The following is a 21391-nucleotide window of genomic DNA, read 5'->3' as shown; positions in this document are numbered from 1 at the left end:
GGAACAGGCTCCCTGTTCAGCCCCCACCTCCTGAACCAATCTGGATAGAGACACACCATGCAGCAGGATCTCAACGAACCAAAGGTGGGCCCTTATCAGGGAAAATGCACTACCAAATACAAGGGTTCTCTCCTGCACCTCCACCATTCTCCCAAAAATACCTCGCAGTTCCTCATCAAAGTGAGCTTCAAAGACCATGGAGCCAAAATCCTCATCTAGAACAGCATTCTTAACGGCCACCATCATCCCAATGCACACAGCACTGCCAAGGAGTAAATCTGCTCACCAGCAACAACACTGCAAGCTGGGCTCTATCTCAGCCAACTCTGACCACCTCAGTCAAACAAAGATTCTCTATGATTTAATTCGGCTCCTCCACAAAACTCCAATCAGGGTCATCCAGTTGTGATGAAAGGTCACGGACCTGAAAGGTGATCTCTGTTTCTTTCTCCACAGATGCTGCCAGATCTGTTGAGTATTTCAGCATTTCCAGTACCTGCAGCAACCTGGCTTTGTTTAGGTGAAGCGAGTTTGATGGGCACTGGGAAAGTGAGACTGGTGGGTAAAAGTGGCTTGGGTCAGATGGACATTGGGTACACAGGACTAACTCAGTGTCATACAAGTTCCGAAGGACAGGATCTACTCCAGTGTCTCAACCAATCTCCACAAGACTTGTTGAGCTCTACTGTGGGCCCCAAGTGCTGGTAGTTCCCAAACCTACTGGCTCCATTTGAGTGAGGTCGTGACCAAGACTGGATCTTCATCCCTGGACCTGCATGGCCCCGACATTAAAATCAACCCATCAATTTTCAGCATCTGTCGCATCTCCAACCGAAACCCCTTTATCGGATTAATTATCGGATTAATTACAGACTTGTATTTACCTGTGCAGTTGGCCGGAAGGATAATGTAATTACATCATCAATTTACATTCAACAGAGTAAACTGAGCTGATGATATTCAATTAGATTAGGTTCAGCTCGGATTTAGTTGCGTGTGGTCAGGAGGGCAGGTACAGAGAGAACAGGTTACTGAATCCATAATGAACGTGCAAGAAGCCGCTCACAGCTCAGTCCAGGCTCCAAGTGCGATACAAACCATTTCTAATGAGAGGGCAACAGATTTTCATGCCCAACACTATTAAGTAAGCCAACAACAGCTGGGCATCTTTAATGTAATAAACATCCCAAGGTCCTAGGTGGATTGGTCCCACAGCAAATATAAAATATAGTTTGACAATGGCCTACATAAACAGCATGGTAGTACAATGGTTAGCACTGTTGCTTTACAGCGCCAGGGTCCCAGGTTCGATTCCCGGCTTGGGTCACTGTCTGGGCGGAGTCTGCACGTTCTTCCCGTGTCTGCGTGGGTTTCCTCCGGGTGCTCCGGTTTCCCCCCGCGAGTCCCGAAAGACGTGCTTTTTAGGTGAATTGGACATTCTGAATTCTCCCTCTGTGTACCCGAACAGGCGCCAGAGTGTGGCGACTAGGGGATTTTCACTGTAACTTCATTGCAGTGTTAATGTGAGCCTCCTTGTGACAGTAATAAAAATTATTATTAGTAGATATTAGTACAGGTGACAGTAGGTTTCAAAGAGCGTCTACGGTGAGGAGAGAAAGGTGGGGAAATGGAGGTGTTTCAGGAGGCAATTCCCGAACCTAGAACCAAGGCAGTTGAAGGCACAGCCACTAATTGTGGAGCATTTAAAATTGGTGACGAGCAAGAGGCAGAATGGAAGGAGTGCATTCATCTCAGAGGGTCATTAGGCTGGAGGAGGTTTGAAAGATGGGGAGGGAATTTTAAATGAGGATGAGAAAATTGAGACATGTTGCTGGATTAGAACATAGATCATATTACATTACAGCGCAGTACAGGCCCTTCGGCCCTTGATATTGCGCTGACCTGTGAAACCACTCTAAAGCCCATCTACACTATTCCCTTATCGTCCATATGTCTATCCAATGACCATTTGAATGCCCTTAGTGTTGGCGAGTCCACTACTGTTGCAGGCAGGGCATTCCAGACCCTTACTACTCTCTGAGTAAAGAACCTACCTCTGACATCTGTCCTATATCTATCTCCCCTCAATTTAAAGCTATGTCCCCTCATGCTAGACATCACCATCTGAGGAAAAAGGCTCTCACTGTCCACCCTATCTAATCCTCTGATCATCTTGTATGCCTCAATTAAGTCACCTCTTAACCTTCTTCTCTCTAACGAAAACAGCCTCCAAGTCCCTCAGCCTTCCCTCATAAGATCTTCCCTCCATACCAGGCAACATTCTGGTAAATCTCCTCTGCACCCTTTCCAATGCTTCCACATCCTTCCTATAATGCGGCGACCAGAATTGCACGCAACACTCCAAATACGGCCGCACCAGAGTTTTGTACAGCTGCAACATGACCTCATATTAAGGGCCAGTGTAGGTTCGGTCAGTGAGCACAATGTGTGGTGATGATTGAATGGGAGTTAGTCGGAGTTCGAACATGAGCAGCAGAAATGTGAAAGAGCTCACGTTTATGGAGGATGGAGATGGGAGGCTGATCAGGAGAGGGTCAGAAGAGTCCAGTGTGAAGGTAACTAAGTTTGCCACAAACAGATGAGTTGAGAAGTGATTCTTTGGTTTACAATCATACCCTGAGGATGCCTGGTGGCCTGGCCACTGACGACATAGCAGCATGGACTCTCTGTGCTGACACTCAATTTGGTTGTGAGGGACATTCCCAAGTCTGTCCTTGCCTAATGTGCCCACACACCTCTCTAAATACAAAAACAAGCTGGATACATACCGACAAAGAAAGTCACACACAAGGGCTGTAACATGAGAAGGGTGTAGGTCAGATTTGTTTTAACTTCAAGAACAGCCAAGTCACTGGTCATTTCTGACAAGGACGTAAGACATAAACGCAGGAGTAAGCTGTTCCTTCATGAGCCCACGCTGAACTTTTGCCATCGTTCCTCTTTCCTGCCCTATCCCCATATCCCTTAATTCCCTTTGTGTCCAAAAATGTATTGATCTCAATCTTGATATACTCAATGATGAGCATCCACATCCCTTTGAAGTAGAGAATTCAAACGATTCACAGCCCCATGAACAAAGAAATTATCCTCATCTTATTGCCAGTTGGCCAACCCCTTACCCTGAGACTGTGACCCCTAGTTCTAGACTCTTCAACTATGGGAAACAGCACCTGAGCATCTATCCTGTCAAGCTCTCGAAGAATTTTATACATTTTAATGAAATCACCTCTCATTTTTCTAAACTCCAGAAAGTTCGCCGATTGTGCAGGGACCCAGGCTCTGTGAGAGACGACTGAGTTATCTCACACTCTGAGCTAATCATTGACGCAAGCTTTGGTGCACGGTCCTCTGAATTGGCACCTCATTAATGAGGAATCAATACTTACGGGGATAATGCTGCTCTGTCCTCGATACCTGCAAAGAGAAAGAAAATAAATTAAGAACACTTTGCAGCACTTTACCTGCAAAGGTCGCTGCTTTTAGGTGCTTGTTTTTGATGGAACACCATTGAGGGATTGAATGGTTTCCTGTTCCTATATTGCTATAACATTTCAGTGAACACCCGTTCCCTTGAAATAATTGACATAATCGGATTTCTCTGGCCTTGGCAGTGACTGCTACACGCCTTGTTGATTCCTGACAATTTGGCTGAGGTTTACCAATAGGAATGTCAAACGAATTGTGCTCCTGACCCAGTACAAGGTACAAAAGGTTCTTAGTACCCATAAAACAAGCCGGATATTCATGTTGCACTGCTACAGCTTACATTACTGAACCAACAGCAATAAAGAAGCAGGGTGCGAGTGTGTGTGGATATTGTGTCAAGCGTGCTGAAGAGAAACCAAATCAAAAGACCCTGGAGTTGAAGCAAGTCAGGGGAGTCACGCCTGATTTGCACAGTGCTTCTTGAATAGTTCATTCATTTTCAGTCACAAGGTTACGCGGGAGATGTTGAAACCTGAGGACCAGCATAAGGGAGAACGCCGGTTTGATCCCTAGCCTTAGAGAACTTAGTTTTGAGGATAATGCTAAAATTTAAGAAAGAGTTGGCATTTCCATAGTGTGTGATAGCGTGGTCCCTTTAAGGGGACTGGTTCCACGGACTATGTGACCAGCTTGGGGCCAATCGCGCAGGAACACACGAGCCCCAGCCAACAGGGGTTTGGGCGGGGCCCTGGAAACAGAACCCTGAGCAGTGTGGACCAGGAAGCTGAAGTGTAAAGACCTGTTGTGTAGTGTTCTGTGCCTGTTATTTAGCTGTCTTTGCATATCATCATCAAACCCCTTTGATAACTCATAGAAGCCTCCAGCCTAGTCTCGAGCCACCAGATTGGCAACAAGGTAAAAGTTTTTGGTTGTAGCCGACAGTCGTCATGAATCGAGGGGGGAAGGAAGGAGCAGTTGAGAAAGTAGAGAAGCTCCAGCAAGAGTCTGAATCATTTAAACCCTGAGTGGAAATGCCCCTCATTGGGAAACTAAACCCATTTTTGACCAAGGGATTGAGGATTGGAATCGGTGCATCGAATGGCTCCATTTATTTTAGTGCAAACGAGATCACAGGTGAGGACAAGTAGAAGGTGATTCTCCTGACAGACGGGCCCCAGACCTACAATTTGATTAGGAACCTCATGTCCCAGAGGCACCCAACCCAAAGACCTTTGACCAGATAGTGAAATTGGTCAAAGAGCATTTGAACCCAAAGCCTTCAATTATCCTCCAACGTTAAGTTTAACTCTGCCACGAGGGACCATGAAGATCTGTCTCAGCCTTCATAGCCAATCTTTGCCAGCTTGCTGAGCACTGAGATCGGGACCGGGCTTAATGATATGTTGATTTGTGAGACCCATAACTTTAATATCCAGAAGGAGCATCTGGAGGGGACCACAATTACATTGGAAGAAGCGATCTAGATGGTTCAGGTGAAGGAGTGTGCTGAAAAAGGCTCCACTGAGTTCCAATGTGTGGCTGAAGGGGAGGTTAAGTAAGTATGGGGTGGTACGGCCATGGGCTCTGCGGCAGGATCAACAGGAACAGCGGAGAACCAGACATGGTCCTCTGCACCGGACCGGAGTCAAAGGACCAGGAAAGATTTGTTGCCCCAGGTGATACGTAATTTTTTTGACTTTCTGTGTTTCTGATGTAACCGAAGGGGACACATCCAAGCATGTTGCCATGTGTGACAAAATGGGGCAATGCAAAATACAACACAGCAACAGTATTCCATAGCACCACTGAGCACGCGGAGGACAGCTCTGAATAAGAATATGCAATGTATTGGTTGAATGCAGTCCAGTTGAATAAGACAGTCCTGCCCCGATTGAAAATTTTTTCAGGGGAAATGGCAAACCCCTTAAAAATGGAAGTTGACACTGGGGCTTCGCTGAGCAGAGTGGGGAAGCAGACTTTCCAATATCTTCGTGCAGGAACCTGGGGCGGGATTCGCCTCGCCTTTGCGCCAAAATTGTGATCGGCGCGGGGGCGGTGAATGGCCACTATCCCCGGAGAATCGTGGTGAATCGCGCGCCCGAACTACGCGGCGTGGGTAGGGGGCCATTGACAGAGGCCCCAGCGGCAATTCTCCAAGTGTAACTGGCCGAGTTCCCGATGGCGTGGGTCTCTCATGGTCCCAGCTGTCGGGAACTCAGCGTGGCGGCTGTGGACTCAGACCGCGGCCGCCCAGGGGGGGCCGGGGCCGGGGGGGTGGGGGAAATCCTTCACAGGGGGATCACAGACAGCCAGGCTATCGATCGGGGGCCACCAATCTGCGGGCGCGCGTGATCTTGGGGGGGCTATCTTTTTGGTGCCGGTCCGCAGTGTGGTTCCACCACGTCGCGCGGGGCGGCAGACGCAGGCCGCCGCCGTACGCATGTGCGGACCTCCGACCGGAAGTGCAGGACTCGTATCGGCAGTCGGAGCTGCGAGGACTACTCCGGGGCGCTGCTAGCCCCCTTTAGGTAGGAGAACTCTGGAAAGTCCAGAGTGATTCGCCCGCGTTTTCACACTGGAGTGGGGACATAGCCCCATTATTGGAGAATCCCACCCATGGTCTTTAAGCTTGAAGAGCACTACAGCCAAACTTTCCACATACACCGGGGACATTTTGAAGATCTTGGAACCGACAATACACCAGTGGCCTACCGAGGGCAGGAGGTCAATCTGTCTTTGGGTCTATCTGATGGGAAGAGGCAGGTTACAGAAGATTAGGCACAATTAGCTCGAGATTTTCCAAGAAGTCCTAAGGTGGTATGAAGACATCTTCCATAAGGAACTGGGAAGGATTAAGGGTGTCAAAGTCATAATCTCTGTCAATCCAGATTTGATGCCCAAGTTCTTCAGAGCTAGACCAGTGCCATACGCATTGCATCAGAAGGTCGAAGCAGAGCTAAAGAGATTGGAAGAGTTTGGCGAAGTCAAACCGGTTCAGTTTTCAGAGTGGGTGATGCCAATTAAACCAGATCGTTCGGTAAGGATTTGTGGGGACTATAAAATGACCATAAATCAAGCTGCCCAGGTCGATCGGCCTCCGATTTCTCGAATCATGGACCACTATGCGTTACTTATTCAAAATTGGAACTTAGTCACGCCTGTAAACTAGAGTTGGATAAGGAGTCTCAGATGTTCACCACAATCAATATGTATAAAGGTATAAATATGGTGTAAGTAAGTATATGGTATAAATATACCAGACTACCATTCACCCCATCTTCCAGTGCACAATGGAAAATCCCCTCCATGGGAATTCCCACGGTATGGTTTACCTTGATGACATGCTAGTCACCAGCACCACACCTGAAGAGCACATGGCCAGACTAGAAAAGTATTGAAGAGGTTTCAGGATGCAGGGGTCCACCTAAAATGTGAAAAGTGTACTTTCCATGCCTCAGACGTGACGGACCTTAGTGTCCAAAAAGGTTGGGTGGGGTTACTGGGTTATGGGGATGGGGTGGAGGTTTGGGCTTAGGTAGGGTGCTCTTTCCAAGGGCCGGTGCAGACTCGATGGGCCAAATGGCCTCCTTCTGCTCTGTAAATTCTGTGATTTTATGTTTTGGGACCGTCTGTTTAAAGTAAAATGACACATTGAAGCGATCATGTGACCTGTTCTGCATTCTGCCTGATAAGCTTGAGACGTTTAAGGGGGTGGGGAGGGGTGGGGGGGGGGGGGGGGGGGGAAGGCTGTCTTACTGGGAAGAAGGTGCAAGATGTTCATACCTGTGGACAATGACAGGGGTAGCCGTGCTGACAGTGGCTAGACTATTAGCTTCCAAGACACTGGGAGGGGTTAGGATTGTCACGTTTCCCAACTGGTTATACTTTTGGTCTGCACTGGAGCGTTGCTTTGGGCTGCAGTATAGTGCTTAAGTTGGAGTTTGGTGACTGAGGGAATTTAAGGGTTAATTTCAATCTAAAGTCGTCTTTAATTTAATAATTAATCAAAAGTTGCTGTTTGACTGGGAGAAAGTGAGTCGTAGGCAAGCTTTAAAACAGGACTTAAATGGGCTCGGTTTGCAGCTACAGCTAGTTAATTAGATAACTGGCTTAAACAGGTTTTCACAGGCTAGATTCAAAGAGTATAAAAGCAGCCAATCTCACAGTGTTGATTTTGTCTGTACTGCTTCACTGGACTGCAGTCGAGTGCTTAAGTTGGAGTTTGGTGATTGAGGAATTTTGATGAGGAGGGAACAAGGTGATCCTTCGAGTACTATGGGTGCGGTCAGGTAAGTATTTAATACTTTTATCACTTGTAGTTCTTAAGGTCTTATTTTGTGGTCTATATTTGATATTAAGTACTTGCCAAAAGGTTGAATTCAAAGCGTAAGTCATAGCAAGAGAGCTAAAACCACAGTGTACACTTCCTGCTCTATGTGGGAAGCCGGGAACATATCCAGTGCCCAGGGTCAGCATGTGTGCAGGAAATGTCTCCAGCTGCAGCTCCTGGAAGTCTGGGTTTTGGACCTGGTGTGGCGGCTAGGGACACTGGAGCATCTGTGAGTTGGAGAGTATCATAGCATATATAGAGATGTGGTACACCACAGGCTAAAAGTCCACCGGTAGGAATGGGTGGCCACCAGGCAGAGCAAGAGGACTAGGCAGGCAATCAGAGTAGAAAAATAAGAATATATCAGATGAATACATGGTTGAAATGTTGGTGTGAGGGGGAGAGTTTCATATTCCTGGGGCATTGTGCAATGAGAAAGGAATAATTGGCAATCTAATTGTGCAGCGGCCCTTGGGGATGAGCGACCATAATATGATAGAATTCTTCATCAAGATGTAGTGTGACGTAGTTGATTCTGAGACTAGGGTCCTGAAGCTCTGATGGTACGAGGAGTGAGTTGGCTATGGTGGTGGTTCGGCAATGGCAAACAGACAAAGATTGGATTGGTGAACTGCAACAATTATTTATTCCTGTCTGGCACAAAAGTAAAACCGGAAAGGTGGCCAAACCATGGCTTACAAGGGAAATTAGAGATAGTATTAGATCCAAGCAGGAGACATACAAATTGGCCAGAAAAAACAACAGACCTGAGGATTGGGAGCAGTTTAGAATTCAGCAAAGGAGGAATAAAAGATTGATTAAGGCGGGAAAACAGAGTACAAGAGTAAGCTTGCGGGGGACATAGAAGTTTTTATCGGTAAGGGAAGAGAAAAGGATTGGTGAAGACAAATATAAATCCTTAGTCAAAACCAGGGGAATTTATAATGGGGAACAAAGAATTGGCGGGCTAATTAAATATATAATTTGGTTCTATCTTCATAAAGGAGGACGAATTTAACATAACAGAAATGTCAGGGATCACAGGGTTTAGTGACAGGGAAGAGCTGAAAGAAAGCAGTATGAGTAGCGAAATGGTGTTGGGGAAATTGATGGGATTGAAGGCTGATAAACCCCCAGGGCCAGATAATCTTCCTCCCAGAGTACTTAAGGAAGTGGCCCTAGAAATAGTGGATGCATTGGTGGTCATCTTCCAAGATTTCAGAGACTCTGGAACAGTCCCTACAGATTGGAGGGTGGCTAATGTAACCCCACTATTGAAAAAGACCAAGAGAAAACAGGGAATTATAGACCAGTCAACCTGACATCGGTAATGGGGTAAATGATAGAGATTTAATAGCAGAGCACTTGGAAAATAGTGGCAGAATTGGACAGATTTACGAAAGGGAAATAATGCTCGACAAATTTACTGCAATTTTTTTTGAGGATGTAACTTGTAGAGTTGACGAGGGGGAACCAGTGGATATGGTTTATTTGGACTTCCAGAAGACTTTCAACAAAGTCTCACATAAGAGATTAGCATGTAAAATTAAAATACAGGACTTTCGGATGCGCGTTGTAGGTGAAGCATGCACACGCGATATCTCCCCCAACATTCTTACTACCCCCTTTAATGACTTCGCGAATCGACTGCTGATACCGCGGAAATCGCTGTAAATGAGCAAGCAACAAATTTCTTCCAAGAATGCAAAACAAAGTAAAGAATTTTAGCCAAAAAGCTTCGACTGATAGCGATAGCTCTGCCAATTTGGACGCAACTAGGATGGTGGCCGCCTATACCTCGTTCTTTAAAAAAAAATTTAGAGTACCCAATTCATTTTGTTTTCCAATTAAGGGGCAATTTAGTGTGGCTAATCCACCTATCCGGCACATCTCTGGGTTGAGGGGGTGAGACCCACACAAGGTGCACATGTTACAACGGTCAAAGAGGACTTGTTAATGAACAAGAGGACAAAGCTGCTCACCTACTGGCACATCAGCTCCGGCACCTGTCTGTTTTCCCCATTTATTTCCCAGATTCATGACTCCTCCCATACCCTCATACTGACTTTCTGATATTAATCAGACCTTCACTTCCTGTTATCGTTAACTCTATAAATCCAATCCTTTGTTGGATGGCTCGACAATGTCTACCTTCCTAAATAATTTAGGCATCCCTTCTGTAAATGCAGTCAGGAGTAGCGATTTAGACAACCGTGTGCACCTAGATAACGAATTGCATTAAACTGATGCAGAGCAGTAAAGCCCCCATGCCCAGATGGTTTCTCTATTGATTTTAACAAAAGGTTCTCCACTCAGCTTGCGCCCTTGCTGCTGGACATGTTCCATGACTCATTGGTTCATGGCTCCCTACTTCCTACATTAACTCAAGCCTCCATTTCACTTATACTGAAAAAAGACAGGGACCCTGAAGAGTGCGTCTTTATCGGCCTATCTCCCCAGATGCAATGTTACTAGCCAGGGTATTGGTGCACTGTTTGGAGCCATGTCCCCTTGGTGTCAACTCTTGAGGACCAAACTGGCTTTGTAAAGGGTCACCAATTATCTGCAACGTTCACCATCTCCTCAACAGTATACTTTCCCCAGCTGCCTCGACTGACCCTGAGGTGGTTGTCTGTCTGGACGGGGAGAAGACTTTTTGACCGAGTGGAATGGGATTATTTGTTTACAATCTTGGGTAGGTTGGAGTTTGGCCAACAATGTATCTCCTGGATCCGCCTTCTTTCCACCTTCCCTAAGTGAACACTAACTGTTCGCATTCTGAGTAGTTTGAACCGGTCAGGAATGTCCGCTGTCTCCACCACTCTTCACTTTAGTGATAGAACCTTTATCATAGAATCCCTACAGTGCAGAAGGAGACCACTCAGCCCATCGAGTCTGCACCGACCTTCAAATGAGCAACCTAGCCATACCCACTCTTGGCCTGCAACCCCCCCACCCCATCCCCCCATTCCTGTAACCCCATAACCTAACATAGAACATACAGTGCAGAAGGAGGCCATCCGGCCCATCCAGTCTGCACCAACCCACTTAAGCCCTCACTTCCACCCTATCCCCGTAACCCAATAACCCCTCCTAACCTTTTTGGTCACTAAGGGCAATTTATCATGGCCAATCCACCTAACCTGCACGTCTTTGGACTGTGGGAGGAAACCGGAGCACCCGGAGGAAACCCACGCAGACACGGGGAGAACATGCAAACTGCACACAGATAGTGACCCAAGCCGGAATTGAACACGGGTTCCTGGCGCTGTGAGGCAGCAGTGCTAACCACTGTGCCGCCTATACCTTAAAGTTGTCCACACTGCTGAAGGGCATCTTCCAGGCTGGTGTGGGTCATCGTGTATCCTTGTATGCTAATGACCTCCTTTTATACATTGCAAATCCTTTCCCTGTGTTGACGACATTACGAACATTCTCAGCACCTTTGGCTCATTTTCCGGCTATGAACTGAATATTAACCAAAGCGAGTGTTTTCTAGTCAACCCCAGCTCCAAACAAATCCCGCCAGGTGCTCTGCCATTCCCTGTATCTGGTGCCAGCATTCGCTACCTAGGCGTCAGCATAGCTCATTCGTTCGTGACCCTTCGTAGAGCAAATCACTCAAGCCCGTTGCCAAAGAAGGTGGAGGGTCACCGTTGGAATTGTCTACCTCTCCTTCGCTGGGAGAAATCATTCCATAAAAATTAACATTCTACCCAGATTCTTATTTAATTTCCAATATCTTCCTGCCAAAATCATCTTTTGCCATTGTTAATAAGCTCATATCCTCGTTCAACTGGGCGAGTGGACCCCCTATAGCCCGCAGAGCGATAAGCCAGAGGGGGTCGTAATTTACTGTATTATTACTGGAAGCCAATATCCAAAGAATCATGGCATGGTATCATGACCAATGTCCGACATGGAGCCTTATGATAATAATAATCTTTATTAGTGTCACCAGTAGGCTTACATTAACACTGCAATGAAGTTACTGTGAAATTCCCCTAGTTGCCACATTCCGGCGCCTATTCGGATACAGAGAGGGAGAATTCAGAATGTCCAATTACCTAACAGCACGACTGTGGGAGGAAACCGGAGCACCCGGAGGAAACCCATGCAGACACGGGGAGAACGTGCAGACTCCGCACAGACAGTGACCCAAGCCGGGAATCAAACTTGGGACCCTGGTGCTGTGAAGTAACAGTGCTAACCACTGTGCTACAATGTTGCCTTTGGGCACCTTCCTGCTGCTCGTCCTCTCTTCCTGCCTTGGTCTGTCCCCCACTGCCCTTTTCCTCCTCGCAATTGACTTCAAACCCCGCTGTGATATCCACTTTAGGAATATGGAATCAATTTTGTCAACACCATGAGCTTTCTGCTCCTTCCCTACTGGGCCCTATTTGCAATAACCACTTGTTTTTGCCCTCCATTCTCAACTCAGCGTTCACCTTGTGAAGGGGAGAGGACTCGTGCAGTTGGGAAATTGGCCAGTTTCAGCGAGCTCACAGGCAAATTTAATTTACCTAAATCTAGTCTCTATCAAGTCTGGGTTTCGTCCGCTCTCATTTTCCATCCTTCCCTCAACCACCCCCAACTACATTGTTGGAGAGGGTCCTGTCTGTGCCCCAAACCAGGAGTGTTTCTATCTCAAGATTGTATGATCTCGTGATATCTTGGCCCTGTCTTCTGTACAAGGCGAGAGGAGACTGAGAGCTGAGCTTGGGCTCAGCCTCTTGGGCGAAAGGCGGGAGGAGGACCTATCCGGGGTCAACTCCACATCCTCCTGTGCTCAGTTAAGCTTAATTAAGTTTAAAGTCCTGCATAGATTTCACTTCACCAAGTCCAGAATGAATGGGTTTTCCCCCAACACAGACAACAAATGTGACTGATGCTCGCATGTCCACGCTGACAGACATGCTGATATTCTGGTCCTGTCCAAAGCTGTTCAGCTCCTGGTCAGCCTTTTTCAACACAATATTCTGGACACTGTCCTTTATCAGCCACGTTCGGAATCTCCCAACGCCAACCAGTTTCATTAAGATTGGAGCAGATATCGCAATTGCTTCATTAATAGCTCGCAGGTGGATTTTATCAACCTGAAAATCCCCCAAGTCACTCAATGCTCCACCCAGGTTTGAAGACAGGATACTCATAGAATTAGGATGTCCTTTTTATATCTGGAGAAGGTCAAATTTGTCATGAGGGGTTCAACTGAGAACGTTTTTTGTAGATGGCAACAATTTGTCTCTCTCTTTATAGAATTAATTACTGTCAATTGTTAAGTTTATTGTTTTCTTTTTGTACATTTAATGTTGTATATCTGTTTATGGGGCAGGGGGAGGAGCTGAATCTATGACTATGCATCATTCTCTGTTTCCAAGCTCCTTTCCCTGTTTGAAAATCAATAAAAAGATGTTTTGAAAGAAAAATTAAAGCGCATGGGATTGGTGTGAGTATTGTGAGATGGATAGATAACTGGGCCATTTTTCCGAATGGCGGACAGTGAATAGAGGGGTACTACAGGGATCGGTGCTGGGACCCTAGCTATTTGCAATATATATTAATGATTTACATGAGGAAACTAAATATAATGGGCAGGATTGTCCGACCCCCCGCCGAGAATCCCCGATGGGTGGCGCAAATCCCGCCCCACCGATCCGATGCCGGCTGCCGTATTCTCCGGCGCCGGTTTTCGGGCGGGGGCGGGGTTTACGCCGTGCCTGCCGGGGGCCGTTGGCAGCGGCCCCCACGGCAATTCTCCGGGCCCCGATGGGCCGAGCGGTCATCGTTTCATGGCCAGTCCCACCGGCGTGAAATGGACATGGTCCATCATGGTGGGACCTGGCTTGTAGGCTGGCTAGGTGAGTCCTCGGGGGGGATCCGGCCCCAGGGGAGGCCCTCACGGAGGAATGGCCCGCGATCGGGGCCCACCGATCTGTGAGCGGGCCTGTGCCGTGGGGTCACTCCTTCAGCGCCGGCCTCTGTAGGGCTCCGCCATGGCCGGCGCGGAGATGAACCCCCCTGCACATTCGCAGGATCACGCCGGCCGGTCTGCATATGCGCGGAAACCACGGCGGCGGTTTTGCACTTGCGCTGGCCCTTCGGCGCCGGTTCGCGCGGCGCCAACCCCTCCACCGCCGGCCTAGCCCCCGGAAGTGCAGAAGATTCCGCATCATCCGATCGGCCCGACGCCGGAGTGGTTTGCGCCGCCCTTGGCGTCGGCATCGGGCCATCTGGCCAGTTGCGCGAGAATCCCGCCCAATATCTCCAAATTTACACATGACACAAAGCTGGGTGGGAGGGTGAGCTGTGTGGAGGATGTAGAGGTGCTTTAGTGCGATTTGGACAAGCTGAATAAGTGATCAAATCAGACCAGATATAGTATAATATGGATAAATGTGGGGTTATCCACTTTGGTAGCAAAAATAGGAAGGCAGATTATGATATGAATGCCTATAAATTGATCATTTATAGCCATTCAGATAATCTGCCTTCCTGTTTTTGCATGTGCAACGAGACCTGGATGTCTTCATACACCAGTTGCTGAAGGTAAGCATGCAGCCATGTTGCCATTCATAGCAAGAGTATTTGGGTGCAGGAGCAAGGATGTCTTGATGTACTTCCACAGGGCCAAAGTGAGACCACACCTGGAGTATTGTGTGCAGTTTTGGTCTCCTTATCTGAGGAAGGATGTTCTTGCTATAGAGGGAGTGCAGAGAAGGTTTATCAGACTGATTCCTGGGGTGACGGGACTGATGTACGAGGAGAGATTGAGTCGGCTGGGATTGCACTCACTGGAATTTAGAAGAATGAGGGGAGATCTCATAGAAACCTAAAAAATTCTAACGGGACTAGACAGGGCAGATGCAGGAAAGATGTTCCCAATGGTGGGAGAGTCCAGAACTAGGGGGTCACAGTCTGAGGACTGAGATGAGGAGAAATTTCTTCACCCAGCGATTGGTGAACCTCTGGAATTCACTACCCCAGAAAGTAGTTGAGGCCAAAATATTGAATGTTTTCAAGAAGGACTTCGATGTAGCTCCTGGGGTGAAAGAGATCAAAGGATATGGGGGGAAGGTGGACAGGCTATTGTGTTGGTTGCAGCCATGATTATAATGAATGGCGGAGCAGATCAGAGGGCCGAATGGCCTACTCCTGCTCCTATTTTCTATGTTTCTGTATTTAAACTAGCTATTTGAATCAAAAATATAGATGATAGATAATCAGCGTTTCTACCTGGATACTAGGCCCATGTATTCAGATTGCCATATGGGAGAGGCACAGCCCGTAGTAAGCCATTGCGGTATCAGCTTTTGGGGCTTTCTTAAGATAGCCCTGACCTCACAGGTCAGTCTTCAGACAGAAAGCAGGAAGATTGAGGCAGTTAGCCCTGTACCTTAAGCAGAGTAAATGCTGGCCCTGTTGTTTACCACATGAAGCACGGATGAGAGCTCATGCTCAGACTGAAAAAACTGAATTCATGAAGATTTCAATGAAGTTGGAAGATTCACCTAGTTAGTTACAGGGGGGAATCTCTAATTTGTTCCTCACCCTGAAAGCAACTTCCGGAGATTAGATATAATCGACTGGAAATGGAGGAAAGCCATTGGGGGCTGAGAATAGCCTCAACTAGCTCCTGGAGAATGACGTGTCCAAAGTGAAATATAACCATGGAGGGGAACTTCCTGTAATTTAGAAAGTTATCTTTTCTGTAGTTTAGAGTATAGGCCTATTTGTATTGTATTTAGACAATAGTGTTTTTAGTTTGTTTATTGCAGTAAACGTCTTAAAACCTGAATTCCTTTTGTGTGATCCTTCTAGTCAGCCACTGGGCGACACAAATATCTTTTCTAAAAGTTATCAGTTTCAATGGGGATCATAATAGTAATGTTTGAGTTGGAATTACGATGGTGTGTGGTGCCCGATTTTAGGCATGGACAATTTTGTTTCATGAACTCTTGTTTTTTTTTTCCAAAAAATATTTTTATTCTCCTCCTTTTTCACATTTTCTCCCAAATTTGCACCCACCAGCAATAAACAATAAGCAGTAACAAATATAATGTTAATCCCCATATCAACAACAACAATCCCATCCTCCCACCAACCCCAAACAACTGCCCGCATGTTAACATAAACAAATAACATAAAGGAATTAACCCATAGTCACCATTAAAACATACAGTCCCCCCCCAACCCTCCCCCAATATTCAATGTTATCCAGTTCTTGAAAGTGCATAATGAATAACGGCCATGAATTGTAGAACCCCTCCATCCCTCCCCACAGTTCAAACTTAACCTTCTCAAGAGTCAAGAATTCCAACAGGTCCCCCCCGCCACTCCAGGGCACAGGGTGGAGAGGTTGCTCTCCATCCCATCAGGATCCGCCTTCGGGCGATCAACGAGGCGAAGGCGACAACATATGCATCCGCACCCGTTTCCAACTCCGGCTGGTCCAACACCCCGAATATGGCTTCCTGAAGGCCCGGGTCCAGTTACACGTGCACCACTTTAGAGATTACCCTAAAAACCTCCTTCCAGTAATCCTCCAGTTTTGGACAGGACCAAAACATTTGAACGTGGTTTGCAGGCCCCCACCGCAACATTCACACACATCTTCTACCCCCTCAAAGAGCCGGCTCATCCTTGCCCTTGTGAGGTGTGCTCTATATACCACCTTCAGCTGTATCAGCCCCAACCTCGCACATGAGGTGGAGGCGTTCACTCTCCGGAGCACCTCACACCAGAACCCCTCCTCCATACCCTCTCCCAACTCTTCCTCCCACTTTGCTTTGATCCCTTCCAGTGGTGCCTTTTCCTCTTCCAAAATAGCCCCGTAAACCGCCGACACTATCCCCTTCTCCAGTCCCCCTGTCGTCAGCACCTCCTCCAGCAATGTGGGGGCCAGCTCCACTGGGAAGCTCTGTATCTCCTTCCTGGCAAAATCTTGAACCTGCATGTATCTAAACATTTCCCCCTGCTCCAGGCCATACTTCGCTTCCAGCTCCTTCAATCCTGCAAACCGACCTCCAAGAAACAAATCTTTTAGTGTCTTAATCCTCTTCTTCTCCAATTTCTGAAAATTTCCATCCCATCTCCCTGGCTCAAACCTATGGTTCCCCCGAATCGGCATTTGCCATCACCATGCCCCCAACCCGAAGTGTTGGTGAAACTGCCTCCAAATTCTCAAACAAGCTATTATTACCGGACACCCTGAGTATTTCCCCGGGGCCATCGGGAGTGGCGCTGTTGCTAGCGCCTTCAATCCCGACCCCCTACCCAAACTCTCCTCCATTCTGACCCACTGGGAATCAACCTCTCTGACCCAGCTCCGCACCGTCTCCACATTCGCCGCCCAGTAATAATACATCAGGTTTGGGAGACCCAAACCCCGTGCCTGCCTTCCCCTCTGTAGCAGCACCTTTCTACCTCTGGTCACCTTCCCTTCCCATATGAACGAGGGTGGACTCTGTTAATGCACCTCCAAACTACCAACAGTGCTGAAAGAGGCCATTCGGCCCATTGAGTCTGCACCAACCCTTCAAAAGAGCACCAGACCTAGGCCCAATCCCCGCTCTAGCCCTTTATTCCCACCCAACCTTTGGACCCTAAGGGATAATTTAGCATGGCCAATCCACCTAACCTGTACGTCTTTGGACTGTGGGAGGAAGCCGGAGCACCCGGAGGAAACCCACGCAGACACAGGGAGAATGTGCAGACTCCGCACAGCCAGTGACCCGAGATAGGAATTGAACCTGGGTCACTGGTGCTGTGAGGCAGCAGTGCAAACCACTGTGCCACCCCCTACACGAGAGTCATGGTCATAAAACCATTTACAACACAGAAGGAGGCCTGCAGAAGGAGCCCATTCACCCTATGAAGTCCTGGGGAGGTAAAAGATGTCAATCCCTTTTCATAGGTAACAACACCTATCAGAGACGAAACAGGAGTAACATTAAGTGATTGCGCCATGTCTGAATTTACAAAGCTGGTGCAAGACGCCTCAATGATCTTCTTCGCAAAGTACATTCCCCCATCCTGACAACCATTGCCTTATCTGGTGGATGACCTGTTGCATCCAAATAAAATGGTTGTGTTAGATTCTCTTTAGCCTCTCCCTTGTTCATTTCTGACAATTCTGCAGTAGTTTATTTTTATTACAACAGTATAAAACACCAAAGTGACCATTACTGCAATTTTTAGATTTAATTCTACAGTTATAAGACAGTTGAGAGTAGAAGAGGCCATTTAATCCTCAATACATCCAGCAAGTATGCTGATTATTTTATCTGTGATTCCCCTTCACTAGCTTTCCCCTGTTTTGGATGACACTGAATTACTTCTCCTGAGAACTAAAAACATGTGAGCAGTGTGACCAGTATCTCTAACGACGTTTCTAATCTCTCTACCAGCACTGTTAATCTCTCTAGTAATGCTGTTAATCTCTCTATCCGTACCATTAATCTCTGTACCAATGCAGTTAATGTACCTGTTAAGATTTTAAGGCCCCTGCCTATGAGATGTGGAGTAACAGTCATGTTATCAGTTATGTTAACAATTGGAAGATAAAGCTTCTCATATTGATCTTAAACATCCTTCCTTAAAGTTTCAATTCATAGAATCATAGAATTTACAGTGCAGAAGGAGGCCATTCGGCCCATCAAGTCTGCACCAGCCCTTGGAAAGCGCACCATATTTAAGCCCATGCCTACACCACCCTATCCCCGTAACCCCACCTAACCTTTTGGACACCAAGGGGCAATTGATCATGGCCAATGCACCTAACCTGCACATTTTTGGACTCCGGGAGGAAACAGGAGCACCCAGAGGAAACCCATGCAGACATGGGGGGAACGTGCAACTCCACAAAGACAGTCACCCAAGGCCAGAATTGAACCCAGGACCCTGGAGCTGTAAGGCAGCAGTGAGCCAGCAGTGCTGACCACTGTGCCACCCTGCTGCCCCATACTGTAACAGTCAGAGGTGTTCATTCAATACATTTCAAAATATGCAAAAGGTTGCCCAAGAAGTTGAAATTGGCTGTGACTGTGTGTATGTACGCATGTGTGTATGTGTTCATGTATGTAAATGCACATGTATAGGTTGTGTTTGCCTGTGTGTGCATGTTGTGTGTGCAATTGCTTGTGTGGACATTAAGTTTACATTGTGTGTTGTACTTATGTGCATGTGTTGTGTGTACGTGTTGTGTTTGTATTGTGCACGTATGCATGTGATGTGTGTTTCATGCTTACATGTTGTTTTGTGTGTCCTTTGTTGTGTTGTGAATGGGGATTAACAGGAGAATGCAGAGTTTGCACTCTTCCAAGCCCCTTCAACTCAACAAGGTTTAACCACAAACAACTTTTAAGACTTTTTTAACAGATTAATAAACCTGAAATGCTACTTAGTGCATCTTGTTCTCCATTAGTTGTGCTACATATTGACCAAAAATAACTTAAAACTCATAGAATTGTGGAATGGTCACAGCACAGAAGGAGGCCTTTTGGCCCATCACATTGGTCCTGGCCCACTGAAGGAACAATTCACCTGGTGTCCGTCTCTGCCTTTTTCTCCAGAGCCCTGCAAATGCTTCCTTTTACGGTGGTGATCCGATTCCTTTTTGAAAGCCTCAGTTGACCCTGTCTCTGCCATACTCTCAGGCAATGCATTCCAGATCCTACCCACTTGCTCCATGAAAACGCTTCCCCTCATGTTATGGATGTTTCTTTTGCAAATTAAGCTTAAACTTGTGCCCTCTCATTCTGTGAACAGTTTCTCCCTCTCTTAAAAATTTTTTTTTAGAGTAGCCAATTATTTTTCTTTTTCCAATTAAGGGGCAATTTAGTTTGGCCAATCCACCTAATCTGCACATCTTTGGGTTGTGGGGGTGAGACCCACGCAGACACGAGGAGAATGTGCAAACTCCACATGGACAGTGGGCTGGGATCGAACCCGGGTCCCGAGCGCCGTGAGGCAGCAGTGCTAACCAAGTTTCTCCCTCTCTGCTCTGTCCAGACCCCTCATGATTTCGAATACCTCTTCACCAAAGCAAACAATGCCAACTTCTCCAACCTATATGCCTAACTGAAGTTCCTCAATCCGAGAACCATTTTCCTAAAACCTTTGTCTGCTTTCCCCTTCCACCGCCTTTACCTCTGTTTGACCCACAGCCTGAACAGCTTATCAAAAATATCAACAAACCAATCTGGGGTCTGCTCCACTCAAATGTTAAACCTTGAATTCTTCACCAGGGGTATACGAGTCTAAACTTCCCAACACTTTATCCGAGGCTGCAGTTCAGAGATTACAGGTCCGTGAGTTCTCAAACCCCTGCCCAGTGAGGATGGAAATATCCCAAATTCAAACTCTTGTCCATAATTGGATGGGGGAACTGGCTTGTTGCAGGAGTCAATCCTGCTCCTGATATCACTGTCCTCTCTGAGAAGTTGGGACATTAGGAGAATATTTGTGCTGTCTTTAGAAAGTTTTTTTTCTCCCATTGCGCTTTTGTTAATTATTAATACAAAACTGTTGGTTGGAATAGAGCAGGATGAGGATAGCCTACCATTCTGGGAGGAATAGAGAAAATCAGTCTCTCTCCTCCCTCACCCCAGTTTCTCTGTCTCCTATTCACCAATACACACACATACTGCGGCAGGGTAAGTATTCGCACATCTTTTTAAAAATGCATTCACAAGCGTGGCTGTTTTTTGTTTGAACTGAAAGATTCTCGACATACCGTTCTGCTCCTTCATGTTGAACCTTGCTTTCCGAGACGGTTCTGGGCGGAAGGGCGAAAGTGCAGCTTGGTTATAAAGACAGCCTCTTATCAAATGAAGAGAGCGAAGTTTAATGTCCCAGTGCAGGACGTGTAATGTTTAAACACCATCAGATTACACCGGGTCTCACACAACACCTCCCCTCCTGCCTTCCCCGCCCCAGGAAGCGGTGAAGTTCCTTTTGACTCTCTCTCTCTCTGCCATTTCCCTCAATGATTCACAGGTTGCTAGCAGGGCAAGGCAGCGGGGAATCTCTGCCCAAGGCTCTGCCACACAAGAGTTCAGCTCAGCACCCCCTCCCATGTTAACGGGCACGGCTGCCTCCCCCACAGAGGGGGTGGGGTGGGGGGGTTGTCCTGACACTTCTAGATCAGACAGGTTTGGGGTCCCAGCCAAGGCTCAGTGAGAGGCATCATTACCCCCAGGTTGCAGTCCCGCACAGCACCGCGTGAGTGCCGCACTGCCCTAAGACGATTCCATGGCATCTATTTTTTTGAACACGTCTGCCCTGACCAATATTCACCCCTCCACCAACATCACAAATTATCCAGTCATTAACATATCCCTGTTTATGGGATCCTGCTCGGCACAGAATTGGCTGCCGTATTTCTTACATCACAACAGTGACTCCTCTGCAACAAGACTTCATTGGCCCTCAAGTATTTTCCAGTGTCCTCAGAGGATGAGGTGCTATATAAATGCAAGTCTTTCTCAGTTGCTGGCATCGGGCGAAGGAGCTTTAAACACTGGCTATTGCACAGCAGTAAGATTTATGATCTGCTTTCGATATCACTTGTCCTGTAATCTATATCAAAGATAAGAGACTGGTAAAGGTGAA

General features: G+C 47.1%; 1 protein-coding gene across 3 annotated transcripts in view; it reads right to left on the bottom strand.

The window, feature by feature from the left end:
• LOC140398138 (Na(+)/H(+) exchange regulatory cofactor NHE-RF3-like) overlaps positions 1–20663 on the bottom strand; it is a 52481-nt gene extending 31818 nt beyond the window's left edge. Inside the window, exons 1-2 of one of the 3 annotated variants that reach the window (XM_072486445.1) lie at positions 20514–20663; positions 3408–3435 (exon numbers count right to left, since the gene is read on the bottom strand). In XM_072486445.1, the coding sequence (XP_072342546.1) occupies positions 3408–3435; positions 20514–20529 (44 nt within the window). In that variant the 5' untranslated portion in view covers positions 20530–20663. The remainder of the gene's footprint in view (positions 1–3407; positions 3436–20513) is intronic. The other 2 variants (XM_072486444.1, XM_072486443.1) reach the window with 2 other exon arrangements.
• Between the last annotated feature and the right edge of the window lie 728 nt (positions 20664–21391).

Source organism: Scyliorhinus torazame, chromosome 21, assembly GCF_047496885.1.
Source record: "Scyliorhinus torazame isolate Kashiwa2021f chromosome 21, sScyTor2.1, whole genome shotgun sequence".
NCBI lineage: Eukaryota > Metazoa > Chordata > Chondrichthyes > Carcharhiniformes > Scyliorhinidae > Scyliorhinus > Scyliorhinus torazame.
Note: the sequence above shows the minus strand (reverse complement) of the source record. Positions and strands in the feature narration are given on the sequence as shown.